Source organism: Condylura cristata, unplaced genomic scaffold (genome assembly GCF_000260355.1).
Source record: "Condylura cristata isolate star-nosed mole 26May11 unplaced genomic scaffold, ConCri1.0 scaffold00003, whole genome shotgun sequence".
NCBI lineage: Eukaryota > Metazoa > Chordata > Mammalia > Eulipotyphla > Talpidae > Condylura > Condylura cristata.
In genome coordinates, this window is record NW_004567104.1 from 6,930,599 (window position 1) to 6,953,320 (window position 22,722).

The 22,722-nt window shown below is 37.8% G+C and overlaps 1 protein-coding gene across 1 annotated transcript in view; it reads left to right on the top strand.

Annotated features, from left to right (window-relative positions):
• The window catches only part of LOC101622711 (EGF-like and EMI domain-containing protein 1), a 182,209-nt gene that overhangs the window by 52,392 nt on the left and 107,095 nt on the right, over positions 1-22,722 (top strand). Inside the window, exon 3 of the mRNA XM_012730203.1 lies at positions 22,132-22,254. Coding sequence (XP_012585657.1) covers positions 22,132-22,254 — 123 coding nt within the window. The remainder of the gene's footprint in view (positions 1-22,131; positions 22,255-22,722) is intronic.

Sequence of the window (22,722 nt, forward strand, 5' to 3'; positions counted from 1 at the left end):
AGGACCCAAGGGTGGAGCTAGCAGGAACGGATTCTGGGACATTTTGGGGGGGATAAATAGGACGAGATTGCAACTCACCGTGCTCTGGCTCTGGCTCTGGCTCTGGCTCTGGCTCTGGCTCTGGCTCTGGCTCTCTCGCTCAGGAAGCAGCTCTCCGGACCACGTGACTTGGTGTGTTCAGTCAGCCTAGCTGTAAGGTATTCCACTTACTTTGTTTCCTGCTCTCTCCCCCTGGGTTATTTCCTATTCCTTTCTCCTTTTGTAAATAAACCCGTTATTGACCCTTTTTGTGCGGCCCTGCAGTATAAGTGAATGTGAGTGCGTGGGTGAGGCCCCACAGACAGGCGGCCCAGTCCACTCTCGATACCTGGAAGAAAGCCCTTCCCAAGGTATCCAGATTTGCACTCTTAAACTTTTTTTTTTTTTTTTTTTTAAGATTTATTTACTTATGCATACAGAACTGGGGTACAGGCCAGAGGTGCAAGGGGCAGTGAGAGGATTCATTCACCAGAGACAGAGTGGGGAGCAGAACAGGTAGATTGTCGAAGTACACTGCTGAGGGGAGCAGCAGGCAGGCCAAGAGAGGCCTGCCGCGCCATGTGGATCACCTCCAGGTCAGGCAGGGATTGAACTCATGTGGAAGTGGCTTTAGCTTCTTAGTGCTTTAACCTGCTGCACCACCAGGGAGGGCCCTGCACTCTTAAACTCTTAATTAATGTGAAAAGCACCTTGTAGGTTTGGGCTCCTCTGACCCAGCAGTTTGGAACTTGCTTTAGAAATACAGAACTGTAAGAAACAAAATGGAGACTGGATAGGCCGCTTAAGCTTAGCAGACCCACAAAAGCTAATAATAAAACACTGCTTCACAGAAATATGTTATGTTTGGAAATGTCACATGTTCACAAAACTTGAAAATATAATTACCTCCACCTCCAACACTAACTTTATATATATATATATAAATTTGTTTCCAATTTAATTTCCAGTCTGATATTTTAAAAAAGGTTTATTACAGATAGATTTCCAGGAAGCAGATTCTGAGATGTAATCACAGTTAAGGTGCTTCAGTATTCAAAATATGAAAAGGAGAAGAAGGAAGTAGAAATGGGCAGAAGGGGAAAGAGAACATGCTATAGTCACACACAAACCAGCACATCTAATGAAAATCTAAAACTGAAGTGGTCCTATTACTGGGCACCAAGCCCCCAAACCAGCCTGCTCTATATAGGTTCTGCCATCTGCCACATAATACATAAGAACTTTAGTGGAAAGGCACTTGCATACACTTAGTGTGCAATACAGAAAAGAAAAAGAATATAGTTTCTAGATCAAGCACCCACAGTTATCCATCCCCTCATGGGTAAAAGTCCACCCAAAAGTGATTGGCTCAAAGCAAGGCCTGAAAGCCCACCACAAGCCTAAAGCACATTCTGGCTGGAACCCATAGAAAAGGGTCAGAAATGACCAGACAAGTGTGGGAGGAAAAGAACAAAATCAAAATCAAGATAAAAGCTGCATTGTCAACCTCCCCATGGGTCTCTCACCCACATCTCTTTCAACCAGTCCAGAACCAAGAAACAAAAGCCTCTTCTTCACATATCTCTCTGTTCCATGTGCCTCCTTCTGGCTCCCCATTCTGCTTCCTTCTTCCTTAATCTCCTCTCCAGTTTCCTCTTTTCTCTACTCAGTTCCACCCTCCTTCTGGGTGGGGCAGGGAACCTGGAACCTCCCCTTTTCCTGGGTCCACCCTCTTACAGTTCTACACAGCTGTGTAGACCTGGGACCCAATCTAGGCTTCTGTGCTCAGCATAAAACAATCACTGTATTTGGGGTGCCCCAAGACAGGGTCGTGGACAAGAATCTGTCCTCAGTAGAGGAAGTTCCAGAAGATAAATGACAGGCAGTGCTCTATAGTAGCAGCTCTCCTAGTACTTGGAGTAAAAGTCTTCCTCATTGGAGGGTCTGGATGGCATACCACAGCCTTGGCTACTCTCCCTCTAACAGCATCTTGATTTATTTACTGAGCCTGCATCAGCTTTTTGCCACTGAAGACCATTCAGAGATCCAACCCACAAAATCCTTGAACAGATGCTGCTTTCTTTGCCTACTTCTTTGCTTCTTTGGCATTTTCACCTTCTTTGCATAGTTAGTAGAACAACCAGTGATATGCTTTGTTTTCTGAACTTTCATGTTTTACAAATCAACATGAAGACTGCAGATAGATTTAGCTGGCAAGGCATCTGTTTATATTGTTCTCTATGTGTAGTTCCCCTAAAAATATTTGGCAGATCTCAATACAATTTTTCTTTTGACCTTTTTTAATTTGAATGGACACTTTTAATTAGAGCATGCAAGTTTCTAAATGTGCCATATGGTTTGCATAAATGATTTAGAATATACGGAAGGATAATTATTGTCTGTGGAATAGCTAAAACAATGTTCAACTAGCCAACTATCAAATGTAATTCAGTTGTAAAACACAAACTGAGTGAACATAATGTTTTGAATTACATGTGCTTATTTTCTGGCTTTTTAATTTTCTATAAAATTTGTGGGTAAAAATTGAATAAAAATATTTATTTAAGCACATAAGAACTCGGGTGTAGGCCAGAGGTGTGGAGGATGAGATGATTTACTAGAGGCAAACTGGGGAGCGGAACAGGTGATCTACTGAAACACACTGCTTAGGGGACAGTGGGGATGATAGGTCATGTGGGTCACCTCTTTGGTTAGAGAAAACAAGTTTGCTGCAATGGCTGTAGGTAGCTGGCTTGATAGTGCTATGTCTTTAAACCTTGTGCCGCCAGGAAGGTCCATATTTTGCAAAACTTTAAATATTGCTTTCTTATGTAGATATTTCTTAATATTAGGAGATTATTAAATAAATCATCCATCATATATCATTAGATATTTTTAAATCCTTCTCATCCAGAAGGTCTTTCTCTCTGATTCAACCTCTTCTATTCTTTTCTTTTTTCTGAGAATACAAATTTCTCTACAACATTATGCAATGTGTAATGTCAAATGCCAGGATCCTCCAAAGGAATAATTTGAAAGAAATTTTGTATTTTGGGTTAAACTTCCCACTTTAAGACATGCATTATAAAACCTTACCTATGACAATACAACCTTCCAATTTCTTTTTTTTAAAGATGTATTTATTTATTCATACAGAACTGGGGTACAGGCCAGAGATGTGGAGGGTGAGAGGATTCACCAGAGACAGAGTGGGGAGCATAACAGGCAGATCGACGAAGTACACTGCTGAGAGGAGCAGCGGGCGGGTCAGGAGAGGTCTGCCATGCCATGTGGATCTCCTCTGGGGCAGGCGGGGATCGAACTCATGTGGAAGTGGCTTTAGCTTCTCAGTGCTGTGCTTTAACCCTCTGTGCCACCAGGGAGGGTCACAACCTTTCAATTTCTAATCAATGACCATTCAACCAGAGCACTGTTTCTAAGCTAAATTAGAGGACCTTCTTATAGCTGATAATCCATGGTGCAGTCTTTTGCACATCAAATACAAATTTCAAGAGAATTCATCCCTAGACAAGTTCACCATTATCACTGAATCCAGACTGTTTTTGCTTTCCTTTCACTGTTACCAGCCTGACTTTTCCCATCTCTTTCATTTACACTGCCTTTGTGAACCTATGATACTGTGTTCAGAGTACCAGTGAAGAAAGAGCATAGAGCCAGAACACATGTTTTCTGTACTCAGGCACTTTAGCCCCCACAGATTTATTTCCCTTGTTCAGTTCTCATTGAGGACTTCATCTATGTTTTGTGTGCATGAAGTCAGGAACTCTTAAATGATAAACCTGGAAATGTATTTTCCTTACATTGTCATGTTAGGTGCTAACAGAATTTTCTCTTTTGAATCAGATCTGTTCTCTAAAATGAGTCACTTAGATCTCAGTCCACTCTGCAACATGTGCTGGGAGTATTTCTCGCATTGATGAACTGTAATCTTGGCACTTAGGGTTGATCATCCATCTCTTGATAAGTGAATTACAGCATGAGAATTATTTTATATTAAGTTATCTTGTTTCTATGTGAGTACTTGAGTTATTTGTATGTATATTTATAATCCACTTAGTTAATTAATTAATAATTCTCTTAGCTTTCTACAGTGCCCAAGATATTATGTTATGTGTCAAGGGTATTTACCTTTAGATCACATAAAATTATTTTAGGCATTAAATAAAAGAGATACAAATGTATTTCAAATATCTATAAGGCGAGGTTGAGTGTCCTTAAGAGAGGGCAGGAAAAAAAAATCTACAGAGCTTTGCCTGGGTACTAAATCCTTTCCAATTGGAAAAACCAAGAACATACTAGGAGATAAGGAGTTTTAGCTGGGTCCTGAAAGATAGTAGAATTTAAGCCTGTAGAAAACAAGATCACTTATAGTGCTGACATTGGAGTGAGCCAAGATATAGACTACAATAATGAGTGACTAACTTTAGTTAGGGTTTTTAGAGCGTAGAGCAAATTGATGAGGTAAAAGTTTAGAAAAAAAGGTCATAGCTAGAGAAGAAAAGGAGCAGACACAGAGAGTTTGTACTCCATCTTTTAGGAACATACTGAACATTTTGGAAATTACTGATATACTAAATTTTTTAGCAAATAACCAGTAACTGTCAGATGTCAGAGTGTCAAGTTGTTCCCCATAGAGATAATCGTTTTAGAAGGAATAGCATAGTTGGTATATTTCTACCAACACATTTAATTTACATAGCTAAGCATATCACTAGCAAATCTCTTTTAGGGAAAATGGAGCATCAATGCCCAGGAAGAATTTGTCTCTACCCTCAAAATCATGCCCTGCTTGCAAACAGGAAGTTGGATGTTTCAACATAGGCAGAAGAAAGATAAATTTCCACAGGGCCCTCATTGGCGGTACAATATTTTAAAGTGCAGCACTACAAAACTAGCTGCAGCTGTTTCAACAAAGAGTTAGATCCCGAACCAGGGAGGTGACCCACATGAAGCAGCCATCCTCTCCTGCTTTCGCTACTGCTCCCCTCAGCGTGTACTTCATCAATGTGCCTACTCTGCTCCCCACTTTGTCTTTGGTGAATTCTCTCACCACCCCTGCACGTCTGGCCTGTACTCCATTTCTGTTTGCATAAATAAATAATTCTTTAAAAAAAATAAGTCCACAAGCTGGGACAAAGTAGCTAAGGAAGTGAGTCAGAGTCATTAAAATGACAGGGATGGAAAGGGTTGGAAAGTAACAAGGAAGGAAAAAGAACTCTAAGAGTGGAGGCTGTCAATACTAGGGGCATCTCCACACAAATCTAAAATAGGAGCACCATGACATATTACTTTCTTTGACACTGAGCATCTCAGTTAACTTTTGACCAGGCAAGTGTAGTAAAGGTGTGGGGAAGATGCTAAGCTTCCAGAGCAGGGAGTTGATAGTGGAACAGAGACAGTATTTTTCTGACCATGGACTGACAATTGAGAAGTAACAGCAAGACAGGTAGAAGTAGTGGAAAATGGGAAACATAGGGAAAACCATGAGCAAGAGAAAAAGGAAAGTTAAGCTGATGAGAATAATTGGTGGAAGCCTCAAGGATGGAAGTGGAATTATATCAAAGCATTTTTTGATCTAATAAAGTAATTTTTATTGGAACCCATAAGAATAAGAGAAAGGTAGGTAGAAATAGTAGGGAGTCAATAAAAGGAATAACTAAAGTCAAAAGACTTGCAATTCAGTTCATGCATACCTGAACAACGCTTGCCTTAGCTGGAGGCAGGAAAGTCTATTTCTCATCCCTACCATCTTATGACTCTACCACAAAGGATAGATGAACAACTGAGGAACTGCAATTGCTTGAATTCACCCCTTAGGTTTTTGCACCCCTCAGGTTGGTTGCACATGACCCACATCTGCAAAGCTGCCCCTCAGGTGTTCTGTGGTGCTACTAGCATGGGTTGGAAGCTGGTGGAGTGCTAGCCTTCTGAGAGGCCATGGAGACTCTCCACCAAGCCCTGTCTCTCTTCCAACCTGTGATAAGACCCCCACAGACAGACTGATATGAGCTACAGAGTAGCAGTGGTCACTGGGTAGAGGCGAGGAGGGGCATGCTGGGCAGTGGGAAGCAGGGGGAGCAAAGAGCCAGCCCCGAGGGGAGACTAGTTGGTAAGACATGCAAGAATTTGATCTGAAGGGTCATGCCACGTTCATGTTCCATCACACTGTCCTTTGACTTCACTTACAAAACACAAACATGAACATAAAATCACTGGGTATTCCAAGTGGGAGCAAAAATCATTAAGATTTTAAATACAGTGCCCTTTACCATTGGGGAGATCACAGGGCCCTGAACACAGGGCCCTTTACCATTGGGGAGATCACATGCCCCTGAGAATGTTTCTGTGCATTTTTGTGTTAGTCATATGTAAAAAAACTTTGGATGGTCACTGTAGGATTCAGTAAAGAATCAACATACGCTGAATAATGAATTCCGTTAATAATGCCATGCCTGGTTGGTATATTTAAAGTAGAACTGGATGCCAGGGTCACATTCTGGTTTATTGGACCATATCATATGTATTTTTGCCTTTATATGATTTCTTATCCAGAAAATAATTAAATGAGTTTTGGATTGCAATGATGTAATTATGGATATATTAATATTATGCATTCATGTTTTCTTTAACCTAAAAGTTTAATATTTTAAAGCATTTGTGTGGTCTTCTGAAAGTATTGTGTGCCCTATACACTGTGTACAATGGATAAGTTGGCTTTGGAGGATGTTGGGTGTGTTTCAAGTACATGTGTGATGGAATCAGGGGAAAGGGCTCTGGAGATCCCTTACACTGTGTGGAGAGAGGTATGGGAGATCTGAGGAAATGAGCACTGGTTAGATGAAAGTTTGGACCACAGTAAATGGAGAAGTAGTGAAGAGGAATGGAATAAGTAAGTGAAAGTCTGGAGTCAAAGTGGGAAATAATCTAGGTCCGATAGTGTTGAACTTCATAAAAGCAAAAATAGTTTCAATATTTTGGCTTAGAGACAAAGATCAGACATACTGTTTTGTTTTTGTTTAATTTTATTCATTTACTTTGCTATGTATACAGTATAATGCAATATGACATAACTAAGAAATACATTCTGGGGAGAAAATCCTATTAAATTAATAGTAAATTTTTATAAGATTTATTTGTTCATATAGAACATGGGTACAGGCCAGAGGGGCAGGGGGAGAGTGGATTCACTAGAGACAGATTAGAAAGCAGAACAGGCAGATCTACTGAAATGCACTGCTGAGGGGAGCAGTGGGCTGGTCAGGAGAAGTCTGTTGTGCCATATGGGTCACCTACCTGGCCAGGGATGGAACTTCGGTTGTTCTGTAATTAATAGAATAAATGAAAAAGGAAATATTATTTTGCTCCAGATGGGCTTTTAAATATGATCAGTTCAATTTTTGTGAATAGTAAACTCAAGTTTTGAACTCAGTATGTATATAATTAATGTGCAAATGCTAAAGTTTCTGAGATAATTTTAAGTTTATAACACCATGTTATGTATAAGCTATTTTGTCATGATTAACATCAGGTTTAATTACAGTTTAAGTCATTACAGTAAGAAAGGATACACTTATTTTAATGGGTTTTTAATTAAATGTTTAAATCTCAGACTATATAAAGATACACTCTACATTAAATTGATCTTTATTAGAAGTTTGGTAGATGTATTGGTAAGAAGAAAAAAGTGTAAACATATTTCTGTTCTTAGTGTGATACTTTATGAAAAATATTTCCTGTTATGATAAACATCAGACCAGGAAACTATGGGAAAAGAACAGAAAGATGTAATTTAAAAATAGGCAAAGAACATAAGCAGATATTTTGCAAAAAAAAAGGAGTATGCCTTATAAACAAACAGAAAAAAACTATAATGTAATAGAGTAAAAAATCATTAAAATAAAATATCAAAATGTCGCTGCTTTATTTGTTTATAGCTTTTTGTTTTTAAATAGCTTTCTCTTGAGAAAAAAATATATAATTACTGATTTTTCCCTGCTAAATTGTTGTGTAATGTAGTTACATTGCTAAATACAAAAGAACAAGGGGGAGGAGAAGAAAAAGTAGGAGGAGGAAAAAGACATAAAAAGGATAAAACATTTAACTCTCTGCAATTGGAAGTATTTAATCAGAGTTTGAATAACCATTTGTTAAAAATGTTGAAGAAGAGACTCCTACAGTGTGTAGGAGTTTGGACTACTTAGTCTTTTAAGTGCTTTTCAAATTCTACAATTGGATAAGTCAGTTCTTCCTAGCATATTAATACAAAATTTACTAGAAAAGAAATAGAGGTGACATTAGAAGTGACACACAATTTAACTCTATTCATAAAAATATAAAGCAAACCCAAGCTTTTGTGATATAAATAAAGAGCAACTTTTAGAGCCTTACAGAAAAGGTAGTACTAGTAGCTGCAGCGAAGTCCCTGGTGAGATTTTGTTTCCTCTGAATCGGGTCATGTGCCCTTCATTAAGTTATTGTGACATGGGAGATGGAGTTCTAGGCTTGTCCCAGCCAGGGTCCTGTGCCTCCCTGTGGTTTGGTGGGCATCTTGGGGTAGTCAAGGGGCAGAAACATTCATGCCACCCGTATCCACAAGAGGAGCTCAGTACTCAGGATAAACAAAGGAGGAAAAAATATTCTGTGCAGACAAATCATTACTAGAACTCTCCAAAGTCTTATCAGTTCATCATTATGACAGCTTCTATTAATTTTCCATGTGTGATATAAATTGTAGAATTTCTGGATGTCATAAAAGAATATCCAGATGTAAAGTGACTAAGATGTCATTTTAGCTAATTCGACCACTTAAGATACGATGTGGAGAGGAAGCCAACCCAAAGGGGTAGCGTTAATCAGGGGTAATGGAAAGGAGATGGGTGTCTGAGCTCCTTGACTGGATCTGATTTCACTTTAAGATCTTCATCTTGTCCTCCAATCTGCCCAGTGTTTTAGGGCTGTTAGGCCCCTTGTTACTCACACTCTTAGTTTCTCTACTAGTGAATCTAGCATCCCTATCTGCCTCTCTTTCTCTTCCTTGAGAGATCACACACCCTCCTTAATTTTTTCTTATTCTTCTGATATTTGAGAGTAAAACTAATCTAAACAAGCTATCATAAGATGTGAAAATAAACCTCATATTCAAGTATACCAGAAGAATTTTCTTCCTGACTTACTTAATCAATAAGAAGAGATTTGGGTTTAGAAGCTACCTGTCTGTCTGTCTGCCTCTCATCTAACCGAACACCAGTGTATATATTGCCCTATGTGCCAACATCTGTGAAAGGAGGCACCTCTCAAGCAGTGCCCTTTAGATTATCTAGAGCATTTTTGTCCCTCTTCCATTTAAGACCCTTAGAGCTTATATTCAACTGTCTTTAAAAGGATCTTTTAGTGTTTCCTAGATCAACTCGGCTATACCAATCAATAAAGCAATCAGTCAGGCAATCATGTGTTATCTTCCTTTGATTTCTAGTCCCTACATTGACCCACCATCTCAGAGCCCCTCTTCCCCTACTTTGATATCTAAGTTTGCCATTTCCATAGGAAACACTCTGTGCCCTCCAAATGCCAGAGGTAGGTGAGTCCCAGATGGAAAGAGGAGAGGCAGAACCAATCACTGTCTAAAAGAGACAATTCTCTCTTTTTAACTATTTATAATTTTAAAAATATTTTATTTATGTATGCAAATAGAACTGGGATACAGGCCAGAGGTGCAAGGGTGGTGAGAGGATTCACTAGAGACAGAGTGGGGAGCAGAACAGGCAGATTGATTACAATTGACTGCCGAAGGGAGTAGTGGGCAGGACAGGAGAGGTTTGCTGCTCCACGTGGGTCACCTCCCTGGCTGTGGATTGAACTTGAGCTGAAGCAGTTGCAGCTGGCTTCACTGTGCTGCACTTTAACTCATCACACCACTGGGAAGGGCCCAAAGAGGAAATACTCATAAAGGATTTTAACATTCATTTTTCTTGGGAGTAAACTATGAGTTCGATTCAAGATTTTCTCTAGCCCAGTGGCTAGGGTGAAAGCCTATTTCAGGTTCTGGAAACCACACCCTAAGCGCTCAGCCAACAGAGGTTTGTCTCTTCCTTAATAACATTGGAAGAGAACCAATGTATTAAAACTGTAGGTTTATTGAATGGATGTAGAGGAAATTAACTAAATGCAGCTATTTAAATTTTTGCTCAAGATCCATTTTACTGGCTCAGCCACCTCCTTTTGCCATTGATGACTAATTCTGTGATGTCCCAAAGTAATTTTCCATCTAATTAAGTATATGAAAAATTGATTTTATATTAAGCTTTAAGTACCTACTTTGTGTTTGTTGCTTGCTACTCCCTTTCACAGAAAAACTGTGATGACAACATTACATAATAATATACCAGAAACTTGTCACACTGTGTTCTTCAAGGGTGATATTGGGTCATATTGTTAAAAATGAAGGAGCAATATCATAGACCCATCAAAGCCTGTCTTTGTCAAGTCTGTTTTCATTAAGGAAGAAAGAGGAAGTTATTCTAGGCTTGGATTTTTTTTTTTTTCCTAAAGGAAAGACCATCCCCCAAGGCAAACTTGCTATCTACATCCTGCACTGTAGTAGAGAACACTTATAATTTACAAGTCTACCAGATTGTTTCAGTTTCCATTTCATTTGATTTTTTGTCAGCATTATTATTATTAATTCCCTTTTCAAAAGTCTCCCCTTTGGGGTGCTAGGTCTCTGCACTGCCATGCACTATTCTACCTTCTCTCATGCCTCTTAGTCACTTTTGCTAAAATCTCTTCCTCTGTAAGCCCAGCTATCTGATACTCATTTATTCATTTGTTTTTTAACTTTTTAACAAATATGATGTACATATAGTATGAACCAGGCATCAAACGAGATACAGAAATCACAGTAATAGCTCCCTGTGTCCTCAGGGAGCTAATGTTACAGAAATATCAGTAGTCCCTGGGCTGGGTGTTTGTGTGCTGGATGCTCTTTAAAATCAAGGAAGGTATACACAATGGTATCTTTTCCACCTTCCTCTCTGAACTAACACAGAGGGTTAGGTTTTCAAGTCAGACTCGGGGAGATTAGACATCTACACAGTACTAACAATTTCCAGACTACAGGGGCTTTCCTGGTGGCTCTAGGGGTTAAAAGGCAGCACTATGAAACAATCCACAGCCACTGCAGCACCAGTTTGATCCCCGCCCCAGGAGGTGACCCACATGGTGCTGCAGACCTCTCCTGACTCACCTGCTGCTCCCCTCAGCAGTGGATTTCAGATGATCTGCCTGTTCTGCTCCCCACTCTGTCTTTTGTGAATTATTTCAGCCCCTTGCAACTCTGGCCAAAACCCAGTTCTTACATGCATAAATAAATAAGTCCTTTTTTTTTTTTTAAATTTTCAGATTACAAGCAGCCAACAGACATAGGTGAAGTGAGGAGACAGACAGAAACATGCTCTGTCACTGCTCAGGTCTTTTCACTCAGCAGTGAACACGCTTTCTCTAGCCTAGAGGAATAGGTGGTTATAGTGTGATTTCTATTCTATCCACTATGGACAACTGTGCACTCTAGGATCTTATCCTACTTTAATATTAACAAACTATCTTGTTACTGTTTGATGAATGCTGAAAGAAGACATGAGACTCCTGGTTCAGGGAAAAAAAAAAAAAAGACATTGTTACTCATGGCAAAATCAGTAGCCAGAGCTTCATTTGTATCAGTTCCTTATGTTCCCTCCAATCCCTTAACAATGATAGAAAGGGCTCATTATACATGACTACACCAGAGACACACTGAGAGTGCGGAATCGGCCACTTTTATACTTACTGGGGAAAAAAAAACGCCTTTTTTTTTCCCACAGGAGAAATGTTAACCCACTTCTCTGTGCAATTAGGGTCCTAAAAAGTAGCCTGAGTAAAGTGTGAACAGGGTCCTGTATTCTTGGCATATTCACAAGAAATGTGTAGGAATTCTTAGGGCCACTGAGAGAGTATTTGTTCCAATGCATCCCCTCTCTCAGGATGCACTGATATAATCTGAGAATTGTGATAATTTGAAAATTCCATCTTTTACTAATATATTTAAATTGATCCTATCCATTGGCATCTTGCCATCAGTATTTAAATTACAATAATTCTCATCTACTTTAAAAATCATCTCCCGGCCCTCCCTGGTGGCGCAGCGGGTTAAAGCACAGCACTAAGAATCTGAAGCCACTTCCGCATGAGTTCGATTCCCGCCTGCCCGGGAGGTGACCACATGGCGAGCCAGACCTCTCCTGACCCGCCCGCTGCTTCCCTCAGCAGTGTACTTCATCGATCTGCCTGTTCTGCTCCCCACTTTGTCTCTGGTGAAGCCTCTCACCGCCCCTGAGCCTCTGGCCTGTACCCCAGTTCTGTATGAATAAATAAATAAATCTTTAAAAAAAAATAGAAAATAAAAAAAATCATCTCCCTAGACCACACTCATAACTACAATCTTTCCTTGCCAGTCAAATTTATTATAATACATGGTTTCCTATTTTACACACACACACACACACACATTTAATTACTTCTCTCTTTCTCTGTCTCCCAATTCTTCAACCCAACACCCTGTAATCTAGGATTAATCTTACTGTACCATTGAAACAGATCCCTTCTTTGTAAGTAGGAGTAATTACAGTGCTTAGTTCACAGGGCTGTTTCGACTATTAAATATATTAACATATGCAAAGAGCTTAGAGCGGTGAAAAATATGATTGTGAGATATTTGTTAGGTGAATTGTTATTAATGTTATTAATTTCTCATCAATGCCATTAATGGAATTCTTGTCCCTAAATCCAATGGGCAATTTCCTATCTGCCATCCTATGTTGACCACATTTATCTCTCCTCTCTTGGCCTCCATGTTGACATGATGGGTTTTCCTTATACTTCTCTATATCTTTTTTGGTTAATTTGCCCTTGATATCAACCTGTTTTAAGTGTTGCTATACCTGAGAGTTCTCAAACTATTTTTTTTTTTTATTTACAATCTACATGTTTTTGCTTAGTGATCTTAGCCATTCTTTTGGTTCAAATACTATTTATCTGATGAGGTACAAATCTCTGTACCTCATGCATTTGCTTTTTCACAGCTATTTATAGAACATCATCTATGTGCCAAACAGTCAGATTACCATTATGAGCAAGAACTAACAGAGTTGTTCCTGCTGTGATAAGACTTAGTCATTCATGGGGAATAAATAGTCACACATATAAATTTACAGTTATTGATGAGCAAATTGCTCCAAAGGAAAGAAAGGCAGTCCTAAGAAAACATGACACATAAACCACCATTGAAAAATACAAGTCTTTGATGTAGCACTGACTTAGTGGCCATTTACCAGATGTGTATTTACTCTAGTAAATAAAGGAGGGGAGGAAAAAAATTAAAGTGAGTACAGTCTTCAGAGAACATAAATACCAGTGCTTGTAATATGTAGTAAAGAAATATAACAGTAAAACTAAATTCAAAAGAAGGAAGAGACCAAACCATGCAGGGACCTGCAGAACATATTGGTGTTCAGCCTAATCTGTTATAGTAGTAAGCAAGTGAGTGGTGATCAAATTTTAGTTCTGAAATCATTTTCTGGTGCAGAATGAAGATATTGTAGGGCCTTCCATGGTGGTGCAATGTGTTAAAGCACAGCACTATGAAGCTATCTGAAGCCCCACAGCACTAGTTCCATACCCAGCCAGGTAGGTGACCCACATAATACAGCAGATCTCTCCTGACCTACCCACTGATCCCCTCAGCAGTGTATGTCATCAATCTGCCTGTTCTGCTCCCCGCTCTGTCTCTGGTGAATCTTCTCACCCCCTGCACCTCTGGCCTATACCCCAGTTCTTATATGCATAAATAAATAAATCTTAAAAAAAAAAAGAAGATATTGGAGAACCCAAAGGTAGAAGTGGAAGGTAATTAAATAGAATATCACAACTATTGAAGCTATAAATTTGTATTTAAATTTGTATTTGTTAGTGGCTATAAGATACTTCAGTTGATGCAGTAAAATTTTGCATTATACTAGATATGAGAATAGTGTGATGACTCCTAAGTTTTAGGCTGATAGAGATAGATTAATTTTAGCTAAAAAAAGTCTGTATTTTTCTCCTGATTTTAGTCCACAACTCAATTGTTTCCTACATGTTCCCACCTGCCCAGCTCATTTGCCAGTGAACGCACGTATGTCCTTAAGTGAAATGTTCTAATATCAAATGGTCCTTCTCCTATGCTATTTTTGTAAATATTGTAACCATTAGTTTAATTGTTCAAGGCATTACTCTTAACTATTTCTTCACTACCACATTCGAGTAATAACTGAATCATATTGCTTTTTTTTTCTCCTTAATATTTTTTATATCTTCCTACATCTCTCTATTTACACTGCAACTAGTTTGTCAAGTCTTCATCTATCATTTAGATCTTGGCAATTGTTATGTGTCTTTTCTGCTCCACTTCTTTCACCATGCTAATCTATTCTTCACCTTGTTTTTGCCCATTTTCTATGAAGTAAAGCTTTAATTTGACAGCCATTTACTACCAGACTCTAGCCACATGTATCCTATTTCACTTTTAACACTTATTCTACAACTGAATAAGCAACTTACATTTTCTATGAAATCATATAAACCCCTATCCTCAACACAAAGTAAGGGGTTATTTTTATAAGCATTTTAATGGTTTTAATTATTGAGGTAATATGGATTACAACACTATGTGCAAAGATTTGAGTTTTCTTTCTACCTAGTATTGTCATTCTTTTAAAAATGCACCATAATCATCCTGTTTTTCCCCATGTGAAGTGATAGTATCTGCAAAGTTGCCAACATGCAATTTCCAACTTTCTTGGATCTCATGCTATGAGTTTGTAACTACTAAGAAAAAAACAAAGGAGACTTGGGGAAAAGCTAGAGGTTTATTTACAGGGAGATTCTGGGAAAAACAATATAAAAAGACATACTCAAACTCTAACACTATCAGATGTAACAAGACTGTATAAAAGACGTTTGATACACCCTGCATATTTGCAATTAAGATGTATCAAAATTTGTACTAGTCTCAAAATTCACTTGAATATTTATAGAATATAATAATTCCAATAAATGCGGTAAGAGAGCATTGTGATTCTTCATGAAACAAAAGTTAAAGATGTTTACTGATTAAAGGACAATAATTCTTCATGAAATGTGATTACTGAGTTTGATCTGCAGTGGGTGATTTTCTTCTGCACACCACCAATACACTATGAAAGTAGCTTTTAGAATAGTTAATTTACAAGCAATATACTTATATGTTTCAAAATGCTTAAATGGCAAAGGGGATTATTTGATCACTTATTTGAGAAGTTCAGAGATGGGGAAAACTTCAGGTATATTTTAATCAACATTCTTCTGTTCTTTGTGAGTCCTTCAGTTTTGTACTATATTTTGGTTTTAGTAAAGTTTCATTTGTGAGGAAATTACTTTTATAAATTTCCTCATAGCCACACATTTTAGTTCTGGAAAAAAAGAGCTTGTATGTACCCAGATTCCCAACTTGTATGTTGAGCTTCTGTGGATCATATCTCACCTCAATGAATTAATTTCTTCCTGAGAAAACCATATGTCAATAAAGAAATTACTGGTGCCAATCACTGGGGAAAAGAAGTAAGACGATGTTGAGTAGAATGCACCTCATATCTTGAGAATAAGTGGCGTTCAGCAATCCCACACAAACTACATGGCAGTTTTTAAAATGAAAAAGATAAAATTCCCTAAAAGGAAACCTAGGCATTATTTAGTATGAGTGTACAGGAAAAAATGGTTATATGTTAAACAGCAACCACTGATGAGTCATTACAGATAGAGTTCAAGTTTGCTTTATTAGCAAAATTAAAATTTATTTTGGCCCTGGACTTTTAAAATTACATAAGAATGTTCAAAAGCAAGTATCAGTAATTTCCTACAAGGGTGAAAAGAGGATGAGATGGAAGCCCAATTCTAGGAAAAATGAATATAGCTAGATAAGACCTTTGAGTGCTGTGTATGATTTATGCAGTATAGATTCCATGCCAGAAAACATTTAATACAACAGGATCTTTACCTTAAAGAGTTTATTTAATCATCCACTATGGAATTGAAAAAAGTCAGCTGCTTTAATACAACAGAGTATAACACAGGAAACATGATTTGGTGAAATAGAGTGAAAATAAATTGACATGGAAAATCTAGTGGAATCTCCATCACACCCTTTATTATTCCCTTCATACCCAAGACTTTTTACAATACAATTTCCAATATAAAGCAACATATTTTCAATCACCAACTTTCTGAGAACTGTGTATTAAAAGGCAAGTAGAAGAACAACTTATCTTCCACTGGTCACACACTCTAAGAAAAATAATATAAAACAATTTCAATTGTTTGGGTACAAGAGTGGATCATTGTCTCAGGGAGCTTTTATGTGTGAAATATATTTTATAATAATATGAATTATGCTAAACTATTATATTCTGTGACCATCTGGGGAAATAGTGTTGGGATAACTTCAGAAATATTTAGATAAAAGGACATTAAAAATGAAAAATAGCAGTCAGAGTTGATTCTTTTTGACATTCTTTTATAGTATAAAAATCATGAAATTCTTGTTCTATATCACAGTGATAATGCTGAAAAAATTATAATCACTTTATCATCCCCAGCAGTATCCTAGAGCTCAAATTTTAAGGGCAGGACTTTCTAACACAAAGATATAATTCAGAATTTTTGAAGATATATAGTTTCTTCATATATAAGTATGCTTGATAATAACATTTTAATGTAATATTGACATTTCTGGTTTTTAACTCTGTGGGCAGAATCTAAATAGAAAAGAAAATCACTTGTGACAACTTCAACTTGAGATTTTAATATCATGGCAATTTAACCCACTTTTACCTCATATTAGAAGTATTCTATCAGAAAGATCTAAAGTACCCTTCATGTTTTATAGAAACAAGTTATTTTCATAACAGGTAATGTTAAAATTATCTTTAAATCATTGTGTTTTTTTAAGTGAACATTGTGGGGTTATTTATGATTTGTTTATAAAAAAAGGTTTTTGATTAATTATAAATATATGCACATATTATAAATGTAAGTATATATTAAATAAATACATGCATACATTTATCTTATTTATTTAACTGTATTTGTCAAACATTTGAGAAGTTGAACCACATTATGAGATTGTGACCTATGTTACATTAAAGGTTGACAAGTGGCTATTTATATGTTTGCTGTTTAGAATATGATACATAGGTCAGACACTCCAGGTCACTTTAATCAATTAGAAATGACAAGTCTTGGTTTCCAGCCCCAAATTTACTGAATTAATTTCTGCATTTTAATAAGATATCATGCTAGGTGATACTAGTATTAACTGACTACATTTCAACTAACTGAATCTAACTCAGTACCCATTTGAAACACTTAGGGTGATTATAGAATGTTTGCTTCCTAGACCAACTAGGCTCCTCAAGAACATGGGCATTTTACAGTCCTCACCAAATAGTTATATATACTGTCATATATGAAAACTATCTGTGTACAAGGTACTCTGTAAATGTTTGATTTTTTTTTTTTAAAGATTTATTTATTTGTGCATACAGAACTGGGGTACAGGCCAGAGGCTCAGGGGCGGAGAGAGGCTTCACCAGAGACAGAGTGGGGAACAGAACAGGCAGATCAACGAAGTACACTGCTGAGCGGAGCAGCTGGCGGGTCAGGAGAGGTCTGCCACACCATGTGGTCACCTCCGGGGCAGGCGGGAATTGAACTCATGCGGAAGCGGCTTTAGATTCTCAGTGCTGTGCTTTAACCCGCTGCGCCACCAGGGGAGGGCCCAATTTTTTTTTTTTTTTTAAACTGGCAAGTTTGCTTACCTACTGTGTGGAGACAACCTCATATTATTGAGAATTATATTGCATTGTAAATCATAAGAGGAAGACTTTGTTATCCCAATTATTAATCAAAAAAGTTTAGGCTTGCTTTTGACTTGACTTTCTTTGTATCCTTATTCTCTAACCTGACTTATTTATTACCGACTTTCACACACTGTACATTCAAACCACTATAATTTTGGATACCAGCTTTCTTCTCCCTGTACTCAGTTTCAGGTTTTATCTTAAAAAAAAAAAATGTCCTCATGAATCCATCCCCAATGGATTTTCCTTCCCTGTATTCCAATATCGCTCACTGCTTTAAATTTTGCATTCTCACTTTGGGACCTTATATTGTTACATGTACTATTGAATCAACAACATTATTAGATCTTTAATTTCTACATATCATCTCAGGGATTAACCAAAATGTTATGCTTGAACAGGAAAGGCAGAAAAAATCACCACTATAATACACACAGGCAGTCATTACTATGCCACTTTATAAGTGAGGAGAATGAGTCTCAAAGAGGCAACTTTACAGATTAAGAGATTTCTATACTAGGATAATTCCCTCAAGGTTGTCAGATTCACAGTACAGTCATGACTTGGTTTGTGTACTTGCATAGGTGTCGGCTTTTATTCTGTTGCATTACATTTTTAAAAGTATTGGGGCACATTAAGAATATGAACATACCAAAGCATATTAAAAAGTGGCTCATTTTTAAAATCAATGTCCACTCTTATATTTGAAACAAATCCAAAGATTTTTCTTCTTTGCATCTATTTGGTTTCTTTTCTCAGAAAAATATTAGTTTTATGGGTAGGAGTGAAAGGAGGGTGCCATGTTATACTTCTTTCTCTAAAATTATTTTTTTTTATTAAACAAGTAATGCTTGAATAAATTTATGATGTAAAATAATATATACGATAGCCCTCCCTGGTGGCGCAGTGGGTTAAAGCACAGCACTAAGATCTAAAAGCCACTTCCTCATGAGTTTGATCCTCACCCGGGAAGTGATCCACATGGCGTGGCAGCCCTTTCCTGACTGGCCCGCTGCTCCCCTCAGCAGTAGATTTTGTCAGTCTGCCTGTTCTCTTCCCCACTCTCTCTCTGGTGAATCCTCTTACTGCCCCTGCACCTCTGGCCTGTACTCCAGTTCTACATGCATACATAAATAAATCTTTAAAAAAATAAACATAGATAAAAATCTCCTGTCCAACACCAACCACACACAAATTCCCACAGTCAAAATACTTTCTTCCTTCTTAGAAATATTTTTTTTTCTGTGTGTTCTTCCATTAAGATGCATGTTTTTGTGTGTCTTGACATAACTTTTTAATTTTTGTTTATAGCAAATATTGGTGTTTTATCATTTAAAACATATTACGTTTGGGTGTTAAGATTTATATTTGGGTGCTTAAAGTAAAATAATAAGAAGGAGATCTAATTTAGGAATTGACAAAGTTAATAATACAAATTATTTCTCCAACACGAGGACTAATACCTAAAAGCTGGAAGATAAAAATTTAGGTAGCATAAATGTTAAATCTCTGCATAAAGTATAAGTAGCAAATGGAGATTTCTGTTTGCTATGAGTCTATATAAAAAAGACTTAGAGGATTGCTTATTATACTCAATTTTTTTTTAAGATTTATTTATTTATTTATTCATACAGAACTAGGGTACAGGCCAGAGATGCGGAGGGTGAGAGGATTCACCAGAGACAGAGCAGTGAGCAGAACAGGCAGATTGACGAAGTACACTGCTGAGGGGAGCAGTGGGAGGGTCAGGAGAGGTCTGCCACACCATGTAGATCGGCTCCGGGGCAGGCGGGAATCGAACTCATGCTTAAGTGGCTTAAGCTACTTAGTGCTGTACTTTAACCCGCTGCGCCACCAGGGAGGGCTGTATTACACTCAAATTTTAATAAAAATTCTAACACATGGGAGCGTCAATAGTGCTTATCTCTAAAATAAAACTCCTTTAAAAATCAGAAAGTACTTTAGATATCTAATTTTAGAAGTAAAATACTAAGTTATATAAAATGTAAATATAGCCAGCTAACACATTTAAAAATGTAGATCTTATTTTGTAACAAATATTCTGCATATATTTTCTTTTTTATAAAAATTCAATGCCAGGCCCTCCCTGGTGGCGCAGCGGGTTAAAGCACAGCACTAAGAAGCTTAAGCCACTTCCACATGAGTTCAATTCCTGCCTGCCCTGGAGGAGATCCACCTGGCCTGGCAGACCTCTCCTGACCTGCCTGATGCTCCCCCTCAGCAGTGTACTTTGTCAATCTGCCTGTTCTGCTCCCCGTTCAGTCTCTGGTGAATCCTCTTACCCTCCGCATCTCTGGCCTCTACCCCAGTTCTGTATGAATAAATAAATAAATCTTTAAAAAAAAAATTCAATGCCAAATTAAAGATTTGTTTTTTTTTTTTTTTTTTTTTTTTTTTTTGCTTGCCTCTGGATTGTACCTCAGAACAAATCATTCACTAGGAATATACAGTCCGTTTTCATTAAAAATTCTTCTTTTTGGGGCCCTCCCTGGTGGCGTAGCGGGTTAAAGCATGGCACTGAGAACCTAAAGCCACCTCCGCATGAGTTCGATCCCTGCCTGCCCCGGAGGTGACCACCTGGAGTGGCAGACCTCTCCTGACCCACCCACTGCTCCCCTCAGCAGTGTACTTCGTAGATCTGCCTGTTCTGCTCCCCTTTCTGTCTCTGGTGAATCCTCTCTCCCTCCGCATCTCTGGCCTGTACCCCAGTTCTGTATGAATAAATAAATCTTTAAAAAATATATTTTTATTTTTTAAAGATTATTTATTTATGGGTGCAGAACTGAGGTGCAGGCCAGAGGTGCAGCAATGGTGAGAGGATTCACCAGAGACAGAGTGGGGAGCAGAACGGGCCGATTGATAGTACGCTGCTGAGGGAAACAGTGGGCGAGTCAGAAGAAGTCTGCCATACCATGTGGATCACCTGCAGTGTTGGGGAGCCAACTCTGCTCTGAAGCAGCTGTGGTTAGCTCACTTAGCTAGCAGTGCTTTAACTGATTGGGCCACCAGGAAGGTACTCGTTAAAATGTTCTATGATGAGATAGCACAGCAGTATTCCTCATGGAAGATGATGTCAAGTAAGGATCTTATTCCATGGATCTAAGATCTTGTATTTTAGTGACCACTGTCCATGTCCCTTGACAGGATACCTGGGTTTGGAGATATGTAAGTCAGAGACACCTTGCATAATATTCGTGCCTTCCCTTGCCAAGCTCAATGTCTATCTCTGATTTTTACTTTACACCTAGCAAAAAACAGATTTGAAGTTAAACAGTTATCCAAGCAGAACAATTTCAATATTGTTAATCTGATGATTACCTGAAAAAACTTACTCTGTCTGAATGTCTTCTTTTTGTGATTTTGGAAAAATAAGTGCTGATTACAGAGTACAAGTACAGGTTTTTGAGTTATTAATCAACCTTTCTTTACTATGAAAGATGGATATTATATTTATTAATCAAAACTTTGTTTCATCATAAGACATATGTGCTCAGGAGTCTTGGTCTCCTTTATCTTTTCTAAAGTTTAAGTTAATTCTCATACTAGGCTATTTATTTCAAAATCCAGAAATATGAGTGAAAAGAAACCAAATAAATAGAGCAAATGTACTGATAAAACTTTAAGAACTCCAAGCCATGCTTCATCTAAGTTTATCTGCCTTTTCCCTGATGTCCACCTTAGCACATGAGAAGGAGATTCAAGGTCTTAATTCTATCAATGGCTTAATTCAGCTGCATTAAGGTGTTTATCTACAAACATGTGCTGTTCCAGATAGAGACTCTTTGTATTTCTCCCCTCCTCTCCAATTTTGTTCCTTTATGTACATGTCTCTATCATGAACCTGTCTAATTGACAAATAGAAGATAATGAAATAACACTTATACTCATTGTTGTTGAGCTTTAAAAAGTCCAATAAAGTTTCTATCTGCACTTTATTGTTTACACTGTGGAGTAAAATACATCAAACAAGCAAAAGATTTGTGGCCACAGAGACGGTGCCTTTGTACAATATAACACATACTGTGTATCAAAGAAATATTGTTGCCACTTCTTTGAAGCTGACATTGGAATGACATTGTAATCCTGGCCATCTGTCTTCCTCCTCTAGATGTCGATGAATGTGTGGTAGTGAATGGAGGCTGCCAGCAGCGTTGTATTAACACTCTGGGCACCTTCCACTGTGAATGTGATACGGGATACAGACTCCATGCTGATGAACGCACCTGCATAAGTGAGTAAATATTAGAACCAGCTTGAAGTCGTTTTCAATGAAAATCGACCTGTCTGTGTAAGGGCAGGATGAAGAGGTTTTCTCCTATAAAAATACCTGTAAAAACTGACAGTTTTCAGGTACAATACTCAGAAATAAAACAGATATCTTGTTGATAAAAGACAGAGAGCTAATAAAGATGAGGAAGGAAATATAGAAATAAACATTTACAGGCAAAATTTGAATTTTCAAATGAGTGATCATTTCCATAACCTATTATTTCTGCCACATGCAGTAAGGTATGAATATTTGTGTTATTGCTTACACACAAGTATAGCACAGAGGCACAAAGAAGAGAGAAGATACTGGGCTTTTATAGTCACTATGATGTTCACTCATTTCAGACCAGACTCAGAAGTGGACTCATAAGAACAGCAGTGGTGATTATGATGTATCATAGGACAAGGAGTTTTACAGTTTCTCAAGAAT